This window comes from Lissotriton helveticus, chromosome 1_1 (assembly GCF_964261635.1).
Source record: "Lissotriton helveticus chromosome 1_1, aLisHel1.1, whole genome shotgun sequence".
In the NCBI taxonomy this organism is placed as follows: Eukaryota; Metazoa; Chordata; class Amphibia; order Caudata; family Salamandridae; genus Lissotriton; species Lissotriton helveticus.
In genome coordinates this window covers 134,552,207-134,569,333 of record NC_136057.1, presented here as the reverse complement: position 1 = coordinate 134,569,333, position 17,127 = coordinate 134,552,207, and the positions used below count along the sequence as shown (strand labels likewise).

Here is a 17,127-nt window from a genome sequence, read left to right as displayed (position 1 = left end):
CACCCTCCACCAGCACCCATCATCTCTCCGTAGCCCCCCCTGTTGACCTCCTCCTCGGATTCCCTCACTGCCACCCTCCACCAGTGCCCCTCATTTCTCCATACCCCCCCTGTTGACCTCCTCGGATTCCCTCACTGCCACCCTCCACCAGTGCCCCTCATCTCTTCGTAGCCCTCCCTATCGCCAACCTCCTCGGATTCCCTCAGTGCCACCCTCAACCAGTGCCCCTCATCTCTCCGTAGCCCCCACCTATCGACGACCTCCTCGGATTCCCTCACTGCCACCCTCAACCAGTGCCCCTCATTTCTCCATACCCCCCCTGTTGACCTCCTCCTCGGATTCCCTCACTGCCACCCTCCACCAGTGCCCCTCATCTCTTCGTAGCCCTCCCTATCGCCAACCTCCTCGGATTCCCTCAGTGCCACCCTCAACCAGTGCCCCTCATCTCTCCGTAGCCCCCCCTATCGACGACCTCCTCGGATTCTCTCACTGCCACCCTCCACCAGTGCCCCTCATCTCTCCGTAGCCCCCCCTATCGACGACCTCCTCGGATTCCCTCACTGCCACCCTCCACCAGTGCCCCTCATCTCTCCGTAGCCCCCCCAGTTGACCTCCTCCTCGGATTCCCTCACTGCCACCCTCCACCAGTGCCCCTCATCTCTCCGTAGCCCCCCCTATCGACGACCTCCTCGGATTCCCTCACTGCCACCCTCCACCAGTGCCCCTCATCTCTCCGTAGCCCCCCCAGTTGACCTCCTCCTCGGATTCCCTCACTGCCACCCTCCACCAGTGCCCCTCATCTCTCCGTAGCCCCCCCAGTTGACCTCCTCCTCGGATTCCCTCACTGCCACCCTCCACCAGTGCCCATCATCTCTCCGTAGCCCCCCCTATCGACGACCTCCTCGGATTCTCTCACTGCCACCCTCCACCAGTGCCCCTCATCTCTCCGTAGCCCCCCCTATCGACGACCTCCTCAGATTCCCTCACTGCCACCCTCCACCAGTGCCCCTCATCTCTCCGTAGCCCCCCCAGTTGACCTCCTCCTCGGATTCCCTCACTGCCACCCTCCACCAGTGCCCCTCATCTCTCCGTAGCCCCCCCAGTTGACCTCCTCCTCGGATTCCCTCACTGCCACCCTCCACCAGTGCCCATCATCTCTCCGTAGCCCCCCCTATCGACGACCTCCTCGGATTCTCTCACTGCCACCCTCCACCAGTGCCCCTCATCTCTCCGTAGCCCCCCCATCGACGACCTCCTCGGATTCCCTCACTGCCACCCTCCACCAGTGCCCCTCATCTCTCCGTAGCCCCCCCAGTTGACCTCCTCCTCGGATTCCCTCACTGCCACCCTCCACCAGTGCCCCTCATCTCTCCGTAGCCCCCCCTATCGACGACCTCCTCGGATTCCCTCACTGCCACCCTCCACCAGTGCCCCTCATCTCTCTGTAGCCCCCCACCTATCGACGACCTCCTCGGATTCCCTCACTGCCACCCTCCACCAGTGCCCCTCATCTCTCCGTAGCCCCCCCAGTTGACCTCCTCCTCGGATTCCCTCACTGCCACCCTCCACCAGTGCCCCTCATCTCTCCGTAGCCCCCCCTATCGACGACCTCCTCGGATTCCCTCACTGCCACCCTCCACCAGTGCCCCTCATCTCTCCGTAGCCCCCCCTGTTGACCTCCTCGGATTCCCTCACTGCCACCCTCCACCAGTGCCCCTCATCTCTCCGTAGCCCCCCCTGTTGACCTCCTCGGATTCCCTCACTGCCACCCTCCACCAGCACCCATCATCTCTCCGTAGCCCCCCCAGTTGACCTCCTCCTCGGATTCCCTCACTGCCACCCTCCACCAGTGCCCCTCATCTCTCCGTAGCCCCCCACCTATCGACGACCTCCTCGGATTCCCTCACTGCCACCCTCCACCAGTGCCCCTCATCTCTCCGTAGCCCCCCCAGTTGACCTCCTCGGATTCCCTCACTGCCACCCTCCACCAGTGCCCCTCATCTCTCCGTAGCCCCCCCAGTTGACCTCCTCCTCGGATTCCCTCACTGCCACCCTCCACCAGTGCCCCTCATCTCTCCGTAGCCCCCCCAGTTGACCTCCTCCTCGGATTCCCTCACTGCCACCCTCCACCAGTGCCCCTCATCTCTCCGTAGCCCCCCCAGTTGACCTCCTCCTCGGATTCCCTCAGTGCCACCCTCAACCAGTGCCCCTCATCTCTCCGTAGCCCCCCCGTTGACCTCCTCCTCGGATTCCCTCAGTGCCACCCTCAACCAGTGCCCCTCATCTCTCCGTAGCCCCCCCGTTGACCTCCTCCTCGGATTCCCTCAGTGCCACCCTCAACCAGTGCCCCTCATCTCTCCGTAGCCCCCCACCTATCGACGACCTCCTCGGATTCCCTCACTGCCATTGTCATGCCAGGCCTTCCCTGATTTTAAAAAGAAGAACAAATAGCCGCTCATTCTTTTACCTGCTGGGTTCCTCCTCACAGCCCAGCCTGATAAGAAGCTGCAGGGCCAGGAAAGGTCAATCGGGGTCATCAAACCTTTCCTCTCCAGCATGGAAATTAAAAGGAAATATCCACGCAGCAGGAAGGTTAAGATTCCCTTGCCATGCCCCTATTTTACCTGTACGAGTGGGTGGGGACACAGCCCACCTTTCTAAAAGGAGGTGGGCTGTGAGAAACCCCAGGCCCAACCACGCAACTCTCAGAACAGGAAGGAAAACAACGTGCTGAGGAGCGTTTTCAATGAAAGTGGCAATTTTCTAGTGGCCTTCGTGCCAGCACTTCCAGGGCCAATGCTCATGTTTGGGTGGGCTAGGCTCATGCTTGGGTGGGCCTGGCCCACTCGACCCACCCTCTAAACCGGGCCACAAGCAGAGGTTAATTTGTAAAAAAAACATAAGTGACAGGGCTCCAGTAGGAGGCAGCTTGCACCAGACCTTTTTCTCCTGTTAGCACTGCCTAAATCAGAGCCAACTACTAATCATGAAAGTTGGGAGAGGATGTGGTGTAATGGCCAGAGCTGCAGACTTCTAAGCTGGGAAACCAGGGTTGAGTCTCGGAATCGGATCAACAACCTATGATTCTGGGCAAATCACCTAATCTCCCTGTGAATGAATGTGTCCAACCTGTGCTATCTGGGGTGCAGGGGATCTGTGCAGCCACTCTCAGGGGAGCAGGGGCTCTGGGTGCAGGGGGTCTGTGCAGCCACTCTCAGGGGAGCTCCTTTACAAATTAACCTCTGCTTGTGGCCCGGTTTAGAGGGTGGATCGAGTGGGCCAGGCCCACCCAAGCATGAGCCTAGCCCACCCAAACATGAGCATTGGCCCTGGAAGTGCTGGCACGAAGGCCACTAGAAAATTGCCACTTTCATTGAAAACGCTCCTCAGCACGTTGTTTTCCTTCCTGTTCTGAGAGTTGCGTGGTTGGGCCTGTGGTCAATCGGGGTCATCAAACCTTTCCTCTCCAGCATGGAAATTAAAAGGAAATATCCACGCAGCAGGAAGGTTAAGATTCCCTTGCCATGCCCCTATTTTACCTGTACGAGTGGGTGGGGACACAGCCCACCTTTCTAAAAGGAGGTGGGCTGTGAGAAACCCCAGCACCCCAGAGCCCCTGCTCCCCTGAGAGTGGCTGCTCAGAGCCCCTGCTCCCCTGAGAGTGGCTGCACAGACCCCCTGCACCCCAGAGCCCCTGCTCCCCTGAGAGTGGCTGCACAGATCCCCTGCACCCCAGAGCCCCATTTTCTAGTGGCCTTCGTGCCAGCACTTCCAGGGCCAATGCTCATGCTTGGGTGGGCCTGGCCCACTCGACCCACCCTCTAAACCTCTAAAGCCAGAGCTGCAGACTTCTAAGCTGGGAAACCAGGGTTGAGTCTCGGAATCGGATCAACAACCTATGATTCTGGGCAAATCACCTAATCTCCCTGTGAATGAATGTGTCCAACCTGTGCTAGTGACAGGCGCTGGTGCTGATGATTGTGAGCACAAAAGTGTTGCATCGGGGCCCACCATGCCACCCCTGCTCCGCCATTGCTTTGGAGCTTATCTCTTTGACACAAGTGGCCTCTAAACTAAACAACTCGAATTAGTTTAAGAGAAACACCCAGTAACCATGGGAGGACTCCGGGCAGTGACCTGCTGGTTCACACAGACTTCTACAGCAGCCGCGTTAACCCACGAGGCTACCTGCCTCTGTTATTATGCACTTAGACATACACACTTTGGGGCATATTTACAATAACTGGCGCATCCCTGTAAATCAGCAGGGGTGTGCCAGTTATTGTGCGCCACAGCTCCGCCATCATGGATGCGCCGCATTTACAATGCGGCCCATCCATGATGGCGGAGCTGTGGCACGCAATAACTGGCGCATCCCTGCTGATTTGCAGGGATGCGCCAGCATTTAAAATGCGGCGCACTATGGGGCAAAATTGGCACAGATGCATGACGCATCTGTGCCGTAAAAGTGGCGCATTGCTGGAGTTGCGTCGCGCTTGCGACGCAGCACCAGCAATGCTCTGGGGGCCCTGTCTAGTTAATGCTGCTTCAATCCTTACGCCTGATTTAGGCAGGCGCAGGGTTTTGGCGCAGCATGGGCCCAAAAGTGACTGGGGTGAAATCTTGTAGATTTCAATCAGCCACTTTTAGGAGGCGTTCCTGCGCCGTAACGCCCCCTCCCCCCCCCCTGCGCAGGAACGGCTCCTTCTGGCGCAGGGCTTTACAACGTGACGCATCAGGGAGATGCGTCATGTGGTAAATATCCTGCACCATGGCGCAGGATTTGCGCTGCCTCTGCGTCACAAAAGTGACGCAATGATGACGTAAATGAGGCGCAAGGGGCTTGTAAATCTGCCCCTTTGTATGGACGGCCGGGATACTGCCAATTGAACGAACGTTTTGGAAGTTGGGCTGTCTGTTTTTAAATTAAATGTACAATATTTAGATTGCATCCCACACATACACAACGAAGCTGCCTCGTGACGGGTGCCTGCGACCCCACAAGTGAGAGTGTCAAGCGGGCAGCGCTGGGTCCCCACGCAGGCACTGTCCCCCACTCCACCCCACCCCCTTCCAGCCCTTCCGGAGTCACGCGCCTTGAATGTATAGTGCCGATGCGGCGGTCTATACAATGTCCATAGGGTGCTCCACGTGCGCGGACTCCCCTCGACCAATCAGCGGGCCCGGCCGGCTGATGAGCGCACGGTTTCCATTCTGCGGCCTAGCGCTGAGGCGGCACTTCTATTCACCAGGCGCTAATCCCAGCCGGGGAGGGATGCCAGCGGATATAAGGCGCGCCCCGACGGGTCCGGGGCATCTGCTTCCCGGCTCCCGGTCTGCCTGCAGCGCTCGAGCGGTGAGTGGGGTTCACTGAGGGGTGAGTGAGGTCACCCCTGAGGAGTGAGTGGGGCACCTCAGGGGGTGAGTGGGGTCCCCTGAGGGGGCAGTGGGGCCACCCCTGAGGGGGAGTGGGGTCCCCTGAGCGGTGAGTGGGGCACCTGAGAGGGAATGGGGTCCCCTGAGCGGTGAGTGGGGTCCCCTGAACGGTGAGCGGGGTCACCCCTGAGGGGCGGTGGAAATCCGGGGTCAGGGTGGCTTTTCACCTCAGTTTATTTATTATTCCTTTCTTTATTTACTTACTCTAGTTTGCCTCCATAAAGTGCATGGTTTACTCGGCTGCGGACTATAGTGCCACGGGCCCCTTTAAGAGCACTTCAGAGCGCTAGGGCCCGTTCTCTGTAGACTCAGGATTTTCACACCAGTTCGCTCCGATTCAAACCTGCACATAAGGCCTTGTTCCCAGAATTGTATGGGGTGCTTTAAGAGACTTCAAGCCACTAGTAGCGTAAGCACCACCGGACGAGAACCAGCCACGCTTTCTGGCTGCCCTTGTTGGCAGTCTTAGCAAAGAGGCCCGGGATGGAAAGGGTAAGATGCCTTAGCCGCTCTATTGAAGACCCCTTCCGTGGGTGCGTGATTGGGGTGCACCCGAGATGTCCTCTGTGCTCAGTGGGGTGGAAGTGAATGTTCTGAATTCTGCCAGGGCCATCCCAGCCCTTCATGCTTCTAAGGTAGATAAGTGCCCGAGAGGCGTGTAAAGGTTAAATAATCTGTGCTGTTCGCTTGTAAACACTCGTGACTGGTCTTAAAAGATGCGCTTTTCTCGTTGACAGAAAGAACACGGAATGTCCGACGGCAAAATGTCCTCCCAGACTGACGGCAAAATGGAGAAACCCAACAAGGGGAACAGCGGCATCGGGGTCCTGTACAAGGTGAGTGAGAGCCCGGGCTGTGCCCTCTGCCCCCCTGAGAGCTGCACAGAGCACGCCCCCCTCCCACCCCCAGACACCTGCTCCCCCGAGCCATGCTCCCCAGAGGCCCATCTCCCCTGAGAGTGGCTGCGCAGACCCCCTGCACCCCAGAGCGCCTGCTCCCCTGAGAGTGGCTGCACAGACCCCCTGCACCCCAGAGCCCCTGCTCCCCTGAGAGTGGCTGCACAGACCCCCTGCACCCCAGAGCCCCTGCTCCCCTGAGAGTGGCTGCACAGACCCCCTGCACTCCAGAGCCCCTGCTCCCCTGAGAGTGGCTGCACAGACCCCCTGATCCCCAGAGCCCCTGCTCCCCTGAGAGTGGCTGCACAGACCCCCTGCACCCCAGAGCCCCATCTCCCCTGAGAGTGGCTGCACAGACCCCCTGCACCCCAGAGCCCCTGCTCCCCTGAGAGTGGCTGCACAGATCCTCTGCTCCCCAGAGCCCCTGCTCCCCTGAGAGTGGCTGCACAGACCCCCTGCACCCCAGAGCCCCTGCTCCCCCGAGAGTGGCTGCACAGACCCCCTGCACCCCAGAGCCCCATCTCCCCTGAGAGTGGCTGCACAGACCCCCTGCACCCCAGAGCCCCATCTTCCCTGAGAGTGGCAGCACAGACCCCCTGCACCCCAGAGCCCCTGCTCCCCTGAGATTGGCTGCACAGACCCCCTGCACCCCAGAGCCCCTGCTCCCCTGAGAGTGGCTGCACAGATCCCCTGCACCCCAGAGCCCCTGCTCCCCTGAGATTGGCTGCACAGACCCCCTGCACCCCAGAGCCCCTGCTCCCCTGGGAGTGGCTGCACAGACCCCCTGCACCCCAGAGCCCCATCTCCCCTGAGAGTGGCTGCACAGATCCCCTGCACCCCAGAGCCCCTGCTCCCCTGAGAGTGGCTGCACAGACCCCCTGCACCCCAGAGCCCCTTCTCCCCTGAGAGTGGCTGCACAGACCCCCTGCACCCCAGAGCCCCATCTCCCCTGAGAGTGGCTGCACAGACCTCCTGATCCCCAGAGCCCCATCTCCCCTGAGAGTGGCTGCACAGACCCCCTGCTCCCCAGAGCCCCTGCTCCCCTGAGAGTGGCTGCACAGACCCCCTGCACCCCAGAGCCCCTGCTCCCCTGAGATTGGCTGCACAGACCCCCTGCACCCCAGAGCCCCTGCTCCCCTGAGAGTGGCTGCACAGAGCCCCTGCACCCCAGAGCCCCTGCTCCCCTGAGAGTGGCTGCACAGACCCCCTGCACCCCAGAGCCCCTGCTCCCCTGAGAGTGGCTGCACAGACCCCCTGCACCCCAGAGCCCCTGCTCCCCTGAGAGTGGCTGCACAGACCCCCTGCACCCCAGAGCCCCTGCTCCACTGAGAGTGGCTGCACAGACCCCCTGCACCCAGAGCCCCTGCTCCCCTGAGAGTGGCTGCACAAACCCCCTGCACCCCAGAGCCCCATCTCCCCTGAGAGTGGCTGCACAGACCCCCTGCACCCCAGAGCCCCATCTCCCCTGAGAGTGGCTGCACAGACCCCCTGCTCCCCAGAGCCCCTGCTCCCCTGAGAGTGGCTGCACAGAGCCCCTGATCCCCAGAGCCCCTGCTCCCCTGAGAGTGGCTGCACAGACCCCCTGATCCCCAGAGCCCCTGCTCCCCTGAGAGTGGCTGCACAGACCCCCTGCACCCCAGAGCCCCTGCTCCCCTGAGAGTGGCTGCACAGACCCCCTGCTCCCCAGAGCCCCATCTCCCCTGAGAGTGGCTGCACAGACCCCCTGCTCCCCCGAGCCCCTGCTCCCCTGAGAGTGGCTGCACAGACCCCCTGCACCCCAGAGCCCCTGCTCCCCTGAGATTGGCTGCACAGACCCCCTGCACCCCAGAGCCCCTGCTCCCCTGAGAGTGGCTGCACAGAACCCCTGCACCCCAGAGCCCCTACTCCCCTGAGAGTGGCTGCACAGACCCCCTGCACCCCAGAGCCCCTGCTCCCCTGAGAGTGGCTGCACAGACCCCCTGCTCCCCAGAGCCCCATCTCCCCTGAGAGTGGCTGCACAGACCCCCTGCACCCCAGAGCCCCTGCTCCCTTGAGATTGGCTGCACAGACCCCCTGCACCCCAGAGCCCCTGCTCCCCTGAGAGTGGCTGCACAGACCCCCTGCACCCCAGAGCCCCATCTCCCCTGAGAGTGGCTGCACAGACCCCCTGCACCCCAGAGCCCCTGCTCCCCTGAGAGTGGCTGCACAGACCCCCTGCTCCCCAGAGCCCCATCTCCCCTGAGAGTGGCTGCACAGATCCCCTGCACCCCAGAGCCCCATCTCCCCTGAGAGTGGCTGCAATGATCCCCTGCACCCCAGAGCCCCTGCTCCCCTGAGAGTGGCTGCACAGAGCCCCTGCTCCCCCGAGCCCCTGCTCCCCTGAGAGTGGCTGCACAGACCCCCTGCTCCCCAGAGCCCCTGCTCCCCTGAGAGTGGCTGCACAGACCCCCTGCACCCCAGAGCCCCTGCTCCCCTGAGAGTGGCTGCTCAGAGCCCCTGCTCCCCTGAGAGTGGCTGCACAGACCCCCTGCACCCCAGAGCCCCTGCTCCCCTGAGAGTGGCTGCACAGACCCCCTGCTCCCCCGAGCCCCATCTCCCCTGAGAGTGGCTGCACAGACCCCCTGCACCCCAGAGCCCCTGCTCCCCTGAGAGTGGCTGCACAGATCCTCTGCACCCCAGAGCCCCTGCTCTCTTGAGAGTGGCTGCACAGACCCCCTGCACCCCAGAGCCCCTGCTCCCCTGAGAGTGGCTGCACAGACCCCCTGCACCCCAGAGCCCCATCTCCCCTGAGAGTGGCTGCACAGAGCCCCTGCTCCCCCGAGCCCCTGCTCCCCTGAGAGTGGCTGCACAGACCCCCTGCACCCCAGAGCCCCTGCTCCCCTGAGATTGGCTGCACAGACCCCCTGATCCCCAGAGCCCCTGCTCCCCTGAGAGTGGCTGCACAGACCCCCTGCACCCCAGAGCCCCTGCTCCCCTGAGAGTGGCTGCACAGACCCCCTGCACCCCAGAGCCCCTGCTCCCCTGAGAGTGGCTGCACAGACCCCCTGATCCCCAGAGCCCCTGCTACCCTGAGAGTGGCTGCACAGACCCCCTGCTCCCCAGAGCCCCATCTCCCCTGAGAGTGGCTGCACAGACCCCCTGCTCCCCCGAGCCCCTGCTCCCCAGAGCCCCTGCTCCCCTGAGAGTGGCTGCACAGACCCCCTGCTCCCCCGAGCCCCATCTCCCCTGAGAGTGGCTGCACAGACCCCCTGCACCCCAGAGCCCCTGCTACCCTGAGAGTGGCTGCACAGACCCCCTGCACCCCAGAGCCCCATCTCCCCTGAGAGTGGCTGCACAAAGCCCCTGCACCCCAGAGCCCCATCTCCCCTGAGAGTGGCTGCACAGACCCCCTGCACCCCAGAGCCCCTTCTCCCCTGAGAGTGGCTGCACAGACCCCCTGCACCCCAGAGCCCCTTCTCCCCTGAGAGTGGCTGCACAGACCCCCTGCACCCAGAGCCCCTGCTCCCCTGAGAGTGGCTGCACAAACCCCCTGCACCCCAGAGCCCCATCTCCCCTGAGAGTGGCTGCACAAAGCCCCTGCACCCCAGAGCCCCATCTCCCCTGAGAGTGGCTGCACAAAGCCCCTGCACCCCAGAGCCCCATCTCCCCTGAGAGTGGCTGCACAGACCCCCTGCTCCCCCGAGCCCCATCTCCCCTGAGAGTGGCTGCACAGATCCCCTGCACCCCAGAGCCCCTGCTCCCCTGAGATTGGCTGCACAGACCCCCTGCACCCCAGAGCCTCTGCTCCCCTGAGATTGGCTGCACAGACCCCCTGCACCCCAGAGCCCCTGCTCCCCTGAGAGTGGCTGCACAGACCCCCTGCACCCCAGAGCCCCTGCTCCCCTGAGAGTGGCTGCACAGATCCCCTGCACCCCAGAGCCCCTGCTCCCCTGAGAGTGGCTGCACAGACCCCCTGCACCCCAGAGCCCCTGCTCCCCTGAGAGTGGCTGCACAGATCCCCTGCACCCCAGAGCCCCTGCTCCCCTGAGAGTGGCTGCACAGAGCTCCTGCACCCCATGGGGGGCACTCCTGATCTGCACACGCTGATGGTCAAATGAGCTGAGGGTTACAGCACCCTACAAGGTGACACAATTCTGTCACTGTTCCAACCTGTCATCCGCCTCATCCCAGAGTTTTCAAGACCCTAGAGGCAGCGACGCCAGGACAGTGGGCACAAGACGTGTTCACATCCATTCATCCATCCATCCATGCATTCAATTCTTTTTCATTCATGTTCATATATCCACTCACCTGTAACCTGTCTGCCCCTCTGCCCCACAGATGAGCGTCTACGAGCAGGAGAACTTCCAGGGCCGGTGCTTCGAGCTGTCCGGAGAGTGTCCGTGCGTCTTCGACAAGGGCTTCGAGCGCGTGCGCTCCGTGCGCGTGGAGAGCGGCCCGTGAGTACCCATGCACGAGCGAGAGCTCCCGAGAGTGACTGAGCGAGTGCATGAGTGAGTGACTCCATGGCCAAGTGAATATTTGAGGGATTCAGGCCACATGTGCAAAGGATTTTTGTGGTCTCAAATGGACCGGTTCACAGAATCAGCCGTTTGCAAATGCAAAAAGACTGTTTCACAGGTACAAATCCCTATTACGATTTGGTCACCTATCACCGAATCACAAATTGGCTTTGTGATTCAGTATTAGGAAGGGACATTTTCAGGGCTCCCCTTCCTAATACTGAATCGCAGTGGTATGTGTGAATGTTTCGCGACCGAAATGCAGTCGCAAATAATTTGCATTTTTTGTCTGTAACCCATTCACAAGTGGGAAGGGGTCCGGAAGGGACACCTTCCCCTTTGAGAATGGTTGGTGAAACTTTTTTTAAGAGCAGGGAGTGGTCCAGGACATTTTGGACATCAACTGAGAAAATAAGTGATGGTTGCCCCTCCCTAAACACAGCAGATGGCTGTCACTGTCACCAGGGGGCCATATTACACAAGTGATGCAGTCGCTGTTTGCACACGCTTTCTGTGTCCTGGAGCATTTTGGTACTACAGAAGGGGCCGCAGATGCTTGTGCAGCCTATTCTGTAATGCAAATAGCGCCCACGCTATCATTAGAGGGTGTTTCCTCTTTTGCATGGGGCCGTTGCACCATGTAAATGAGGGAATGACTTTGCTTCTGCACCCGTGTTGTATTACCGACGTGGAGGCAAAGGTGAACATGCCTTAAGAAGGCGCACTGCAAGTACGCCACAAAGAGATGGCGCACTTTCAATACACCTTCTAAATGCAGCCCTCTAAAGGGAAGAAAGGGGGTGCCATGGGCCCCTCGGACATCCCCTTGCAGTCAGTCACTCACTGCACCTGCCTGGAAGGGGATCTCTAATCCCTTTTGAAAGTGCAGGCGGGTTGCTGCCTGCAAGAGAAACACAGAGCAGCTTTAAAACAGCTCCTCTGAATTTCTCTTGAATGTGCTGACCTGGGGGGTAGGACATTCTTCCTGATAGGGCACACTTTAAATGTTTGCACCTGGCACACAAGCTTTAAGGTGCGCCGTGCCGCAAACATGGAAAGTGCGCCCTATCTGTAATAGGGGTCCTGGTTGCCAGGTCTTCCAAGGCTCTGCGCAGTGCTAGACAGTAAAGCCTTGCTACAAACAGGGTATTGTACTGAGACCGATATGGCAGGAAAGAAGTAACGCACCCCGTGCTGTTGTTTGCGGAACAGCTTTGGCAAAAGTGACGCAACTTTACTCCTGACTTTCTGTGGGTTCCTTCTCAAATCGAGAACTGGTCAGCTTCTTGAAACTTCAAGGTTCAAGTTAATGACCCCTACATCTTCTTTCCATAATGCTATATCTATATGACTGCTTTACAACAGATGGAGGGAGGGGGGCACATTTCGTGTCATCCTCAGATACATTTCAGTGGCAAAGAGGGGAAAACAAAAGGCCTTTGTCACTTTCCTGAGTCTTATCAACTGGCAGTTCTAAGCCTTAGCTTGTATTTTTTAATGAACCATCTTCCTGCATGCCAATCTTTTGCCCCATGTGTTCTTCCTGCCCCATCATTTACCCACTGAGCTCTTCTTCCTGCCCCATCTTTTGCTCCCTGTGCTCTTCTTCTTGCCCCATCTGTTGTCCCCTTTGCTCTTCCTGCTCCATCTCTTGCCCCCTGAGCTCTTCCTGCCTCTCACAAATGTCTTCCCTCCTCAGGTGGGTGGGGTATGACCAGGCCAACTTCCAAGGAGAGATGTTTGTCATGGAGAAGGGCGAGTATCCTCGCTGGGACTCCTGGTCCAACAGCTACCGGAATGAGTACCTGCAGTCCTTCCACCCTGTGCGCATGGTAAGGAGACCATGTTCGGTTCCTCAAAACTTTCCTTCTCACCTCCCTTCATTTCTCCCATCCCCAACCTTTCCTCTCTTCAAACTTACTTTCATTTCATCCATTACTCCCACCTTTATTCCATTTTCCCTTCCTTTGTTCCTTCCTACCTTTCACCCTCTTTTCTCACCTTCCACTGTCTCCCTCCCTCCACCCCTCTCTCCATTCTCTCTTCCTTCATTTCTTCCTTCATTCATTCCTGCCTTCCTTCTTCCTTCCCACATACCCTTCCTCTTTTGCTCTTTTCTTCACTTTCCTTCTTTCTCCCCCTTCCCGCATTCTGCTTTGAACTCATTGTTTCTATCTCTTTCTCCTAATCAGATCTACTCTGCTCTTACTTATATTAAATATATATCTTACTCTTTTGCACCTCTTTTTGAGAGTGTCTACTTTGCCTGCCCGCCCAGGGTGCCATCCCCATCACCCGGTATTCTGTCTACTCTTCATCCGTCTTTGCTTCTCCCCTCACAGGAGGCAGACAAGCACAAGATCAGCCTGTATGAGAACTGCGACTTCAAGGGAAGGAAGATGGAGATCGTAGACGATGATGTGCCCAGCCTCTTCAGCTACGGCTTCACTGACCGAGTGGCCAGCATCAGCGTCCCCTGTGGCAGGTAAATATGGATTCTGTGTCTGACACCTCTGTCACTTCTGGTTCTTACCACAAGAGGGCAGGAAAAGACAAAACTGCAGTACTTACTTCCCACCACTTGAGGGCAGGGAAAAACAAAACTGCAGTACTTACTACCCACCACTAGAGAATAGAGAAAGCAAAGCTGCAGTTCTTACTTTTCACCACCAGAGGGCATATCAACAACAAAAACTGCAGTTTTTGTGTTTCGGTACCAGAGGGCAGAGATAGAAAAAGCTGCAGTTCTTCTGGCTTGGTATTAGAGAGCAGTGAAAGACAAAGCTGCAGTTCTTACTTCTCACCACTAGAGGGCAGAAATAGTTAAAGCTGCAGATCTTTCTTCTAATTAATAGAGAACAGCACACCATAGCAGCAGCTCTTATTGATAAGCGCTGTAGAAGCAGGGTTGCTTCATTTCTCACCACTGAGAGCAGAGCGTGGCAGATGCGGGGCTCATGTTTCAGCCCTAGATCTGTGCTGAGACCCCTGCGTCTCACAATTCTAACCACAAGAGTGTTCAGCTAGAGACAGGGTTAAAGAGGAGACCTACCTGTCTAATGCCAGGCTGCTTAAGGAAAGCCATTTAGCTGCAGCCCACATTTCTCACCATTAGAGGGCAGCACATGACAGCCTCTTTGTTCCTACTAGAGTCTGAGCAAAACATTTGCAGATATAGTTTCTCACCACTAGAGGGCAGTGCAAGCCAATTTATCATTACTGGAGGGGTGTAAACAACGTCAGTTCTCTGTTCTCATCTACAGAGGGAACAGCATTGAATGCTTGTAATGGATAATTCTCACCACTAGGGCAAATATGTGACACAGGAGGGATGTCTCTATGACAGTGCCAACTAGCAGAGCAGCGGGTATGTTGGGGTGAAGTCTGAAGCGGAAAGAACTCGGCTGCTGAAATCCCCCTGTCCTGAAAGGGTAGACACGCAGAGTGGATACAGTGGTATCTCTAGAGCACAAACTTGGGGCCATATTATCAAGAAAGGTCAATACATCATTGCCGCTTTTATCGGCAGGAAACTGCCGCTAAAGCGGCCATAATGGGCTTGATAATATGCCCTTGTAAATTCCCATAGAAACCCAGGTTAACACAAGAACCTGGGCTTCTATGGGAATTTACAAGGGCATATTATCAAGCCCATTATCGCCGCTTTAGCGGCAGTTTCCTGCCGATAAAAGCGGCGATAATATATCGACCTTTCTTGATAATATGGCCCCTAGTTCGGGAAACACCGAGCACAGTGCATTATGGGGGGGGCTGGAGGAGGGAGGTGTTCGGAGTGTGAGGATCACACAAACACATGCACATTTTTAGACACAGATTTGCCCAAAATCACACAATAACAAAGTCGACAGCTCTGATCTCTAGGCCACATCTCTTCCTTGGCCTGCAGTAGCAGGAGGCACTGGTTGTGGGAGAGGATGTCAACGTGACCTGAATGTGTTGCCAACCCCAGGGTGGGCTGCAGTACAATGACACCGCCTGGGTGGGCTGAGGTACCCTGATACCGCCCAGATGGGCTGCAGTGCCATGACACCGCCCGGGTGGGCAGCAGTACCCTGACACTGCCCGGGTGGGCTGCAGTACCATGACACCCCAGGGTGGGCAGCAGTACCATGGAGCACTGGTTGTGGGGGTGGGTGAGGGTGTGGGAGCTCCAGTCAGATATTAAATAACCCTCTCATCCTTTCCTTTCTCTTTCAGCTGGGTGGGTTACCAGTACCCCGGTTACCGCGGCTACCAGTACCTGTTCCAGACCGGAGAGTACCGCCACTGGAACGAGTGGAAGGCCCGCAACCCCCAGATCCAGTCCGTGCGCCGCATCCGCGACATGCAGTGGCACCAGCATGGCAGCTACACCCTGCCCTCCAAATAAGGACACAGCGCCCCCTTTCCTCCTCATCTTCTCTGCGCCCTCCATGCCACTCACCACAAACTCACCAGTAGAAATAGTGCACTTTCAAGCAACCTCCGTCAAGGGAAGAGGCCCAAAATAAACATCACACCTGCTTCCAATGTCCTGGCTTCTACAACACCTGGGGCGGCCTATGCTAAGGCGTCTCTGTATTGAAAGAGCGGGGAAGTGCAGAGGGTCACACGCGGGTGCAGAGAGTGATTACAAGGAAGTGTTCTCCAGCCTTTACTGAGTAATGTCTCATCTTGAGGCAACTACAGCTCACTGGAAGTGTTATGCTCTTCCTATCGCATAGAACGCCATCTTGCGGCCAATATCTGTAAAGCGCAAGTGACTATGCATGTTTAGTATCATGACGCAATTGCACCATCTAGGGGGCGCCATTTATACTCCAAGAAGTGATGAACATAGCTTGTGGCTGGTCATTGTGAAGCAAACACCTATGGGTGTTCCAAGCTTTTAAGCAATGGCGCCATCTTTTGGTCAGTGTCGGTATTGCACGTTAATAAGGCTTTTGGCAATTCTAATGTAATTCCGCCATCTTGTGCATGCCTTGTGTACTGAAGGTGACTGTATTATTCCTTTGTCTGGCTTATGTACAACTTTGATGTAAAGTGCTCCTGCATGACTAGTCGTGTCACACTCAAAGTGCAGACAATCATTCCTTCAGGGACATTATTTACCACAAGCCTCGCTGTTTACAGGTTAGAGAAACGAGGCAGTATATTCTGTCAGGCACACTCCTGTTCTTCGCATGGCGCTATATGCATCAGTGTGCTTCCCCCAGTCTCTTGGGCGTCAGTGAGTGTAGGGCAGCTTGAAATCCCACTTCCATCTTGACGCCCTATGCCTCACGCCTTCTGCCTCCACCTAAGCCCTCCTTGAGTTTATAGGAAGCGAACACTTCTGGGGTGAAGAATGGAGAACCTGCGACGGTCAGCCGGGCCCTTCTGTCCACCCACCACCCCGAAGCTGGCGAGATTGCGACAGACAGACTTTCCTACGCCCTCCTATGTCTACCTTAAGGGTTGCAGAGAATGCCTGTTTTAACTTTAAGAAAATGTTTAATAAACGGTTTACATTGGAACAAATATCAGTGTTTGGATTTTCTTGACAAAAAGGTGCTGTGTGAGGATGGTGGTTCTGAGTGATCTGCGGAGAGGGGGGCAGAGAGAGTTCTATGAACAGTTGAAATCGGGGTGGGGTGTTGGGATTGTAGCATCTTCTCCAGGCTGGGTACCCGCCAATGACTACGCCACACACAGCGCTTAGTATTCCACGTCTTTATTCGACTGCGTGTAACTGCAAACTCAACATTCTAAAACATGCTTTCATTGTGTTCCGCCCTGACACCTACGTCACAGCTGTAGGGAGTTTATTCGGAGCCAAAAGGGTTCCGGCATAAAATGTACAGGACACTACAGCGACCACGGGCCTGATTTGAATAAATCATCTTTCAAGACGAGACCTGCACCTTTACTGCAGTTGTGATCACTAGTAGAGCACATTATGGATTGAGTCCAGTGGAGATGTTTATTGGTCTTTATACAAGTTGGGAGAAGCATGACGTGTGATTTGTTCAAACCCAGTCCCTCTGTCTGTCGCAGGGTTTTGGGAAACCTCATTTCTGGATGGGCTGGTCCGATTTTGCCCAATGAATTTCAATGTGGCCCAGAAGGCGACACTCAGACTCGTGTGTTCCAGCTTCAGCATGAATGTGGCACATACTCCCAGAACTTAAGAAAGGAGAGTGAGAGGGCCCAATGATTGTGATAATGCCTGCTCATTGGTATAGTGCCTCCCAAATCTGATAGCGCCTCTTGATCGATTGTGAAGATACATTGGGGTACACACTCATGACCAGCGCTTCTGTGGGCCAATGGTT

The 17,127-nt window shown here is 57.3% G+C and overlaps 1 protein-coding gene across 1 annotated transcript; it reads left to right on the top strand.

The window, feature by feature from the left end:
- Positions 1–5,937: 5,937 nt before the first annotated feature.
- On the top strand, positions 5,938–16,333 carry LOC144768292 (beta-crystallin B1-like). The gene is made up of 5 exons (XM_078651852.1): positions 5,938–6,272; positions 10,632–10,750; positions 12,513–12,645; positions 13,156–13,298; positions 15,032–16,333. Exons 1-5 carry the CDS (start codon positions 6,186–6,188, stop codon positions 15,201–15,203), a joined length of 654 nt encoding a protein of 217 aa, XP_078507978.1. The 5' UTR covers positions 5,938–6,185; the 3' UTR covers positions 15,204–16,333.
- The last annotated feature ends 794 nt before the right edge of the window (positions 16,334–17,127 follow it).

What these genes read in the sequence shown, in the direction of transcription:
- LOC144768292 (XM_078651852.1), top strand. Translation starts at nt 6,186, where the DNA reads ATGTCCGACGGCAAAATGTCCTCCCAGACTGACGGCAAAATGGAGAAA. An exon ending in GCATCGGGGTCCTGTACAAG is followed by an intron (nt 6,273 to 10,631) that starts GTGAGTGAGAGC and finishes TCTGCCCCACAG; the next exon opens with ATGAGCGTCTACGAGCAGGA. An exon ending in ATCAGCGTCCCCTGTGGCAG is followed by an intron (nt 13,299 to 15,031) that starts GTAAATATGGAT and finishes TTTCTCTTTCAG; the next exon opens with CTGGGTGGGTTACCAGTACC.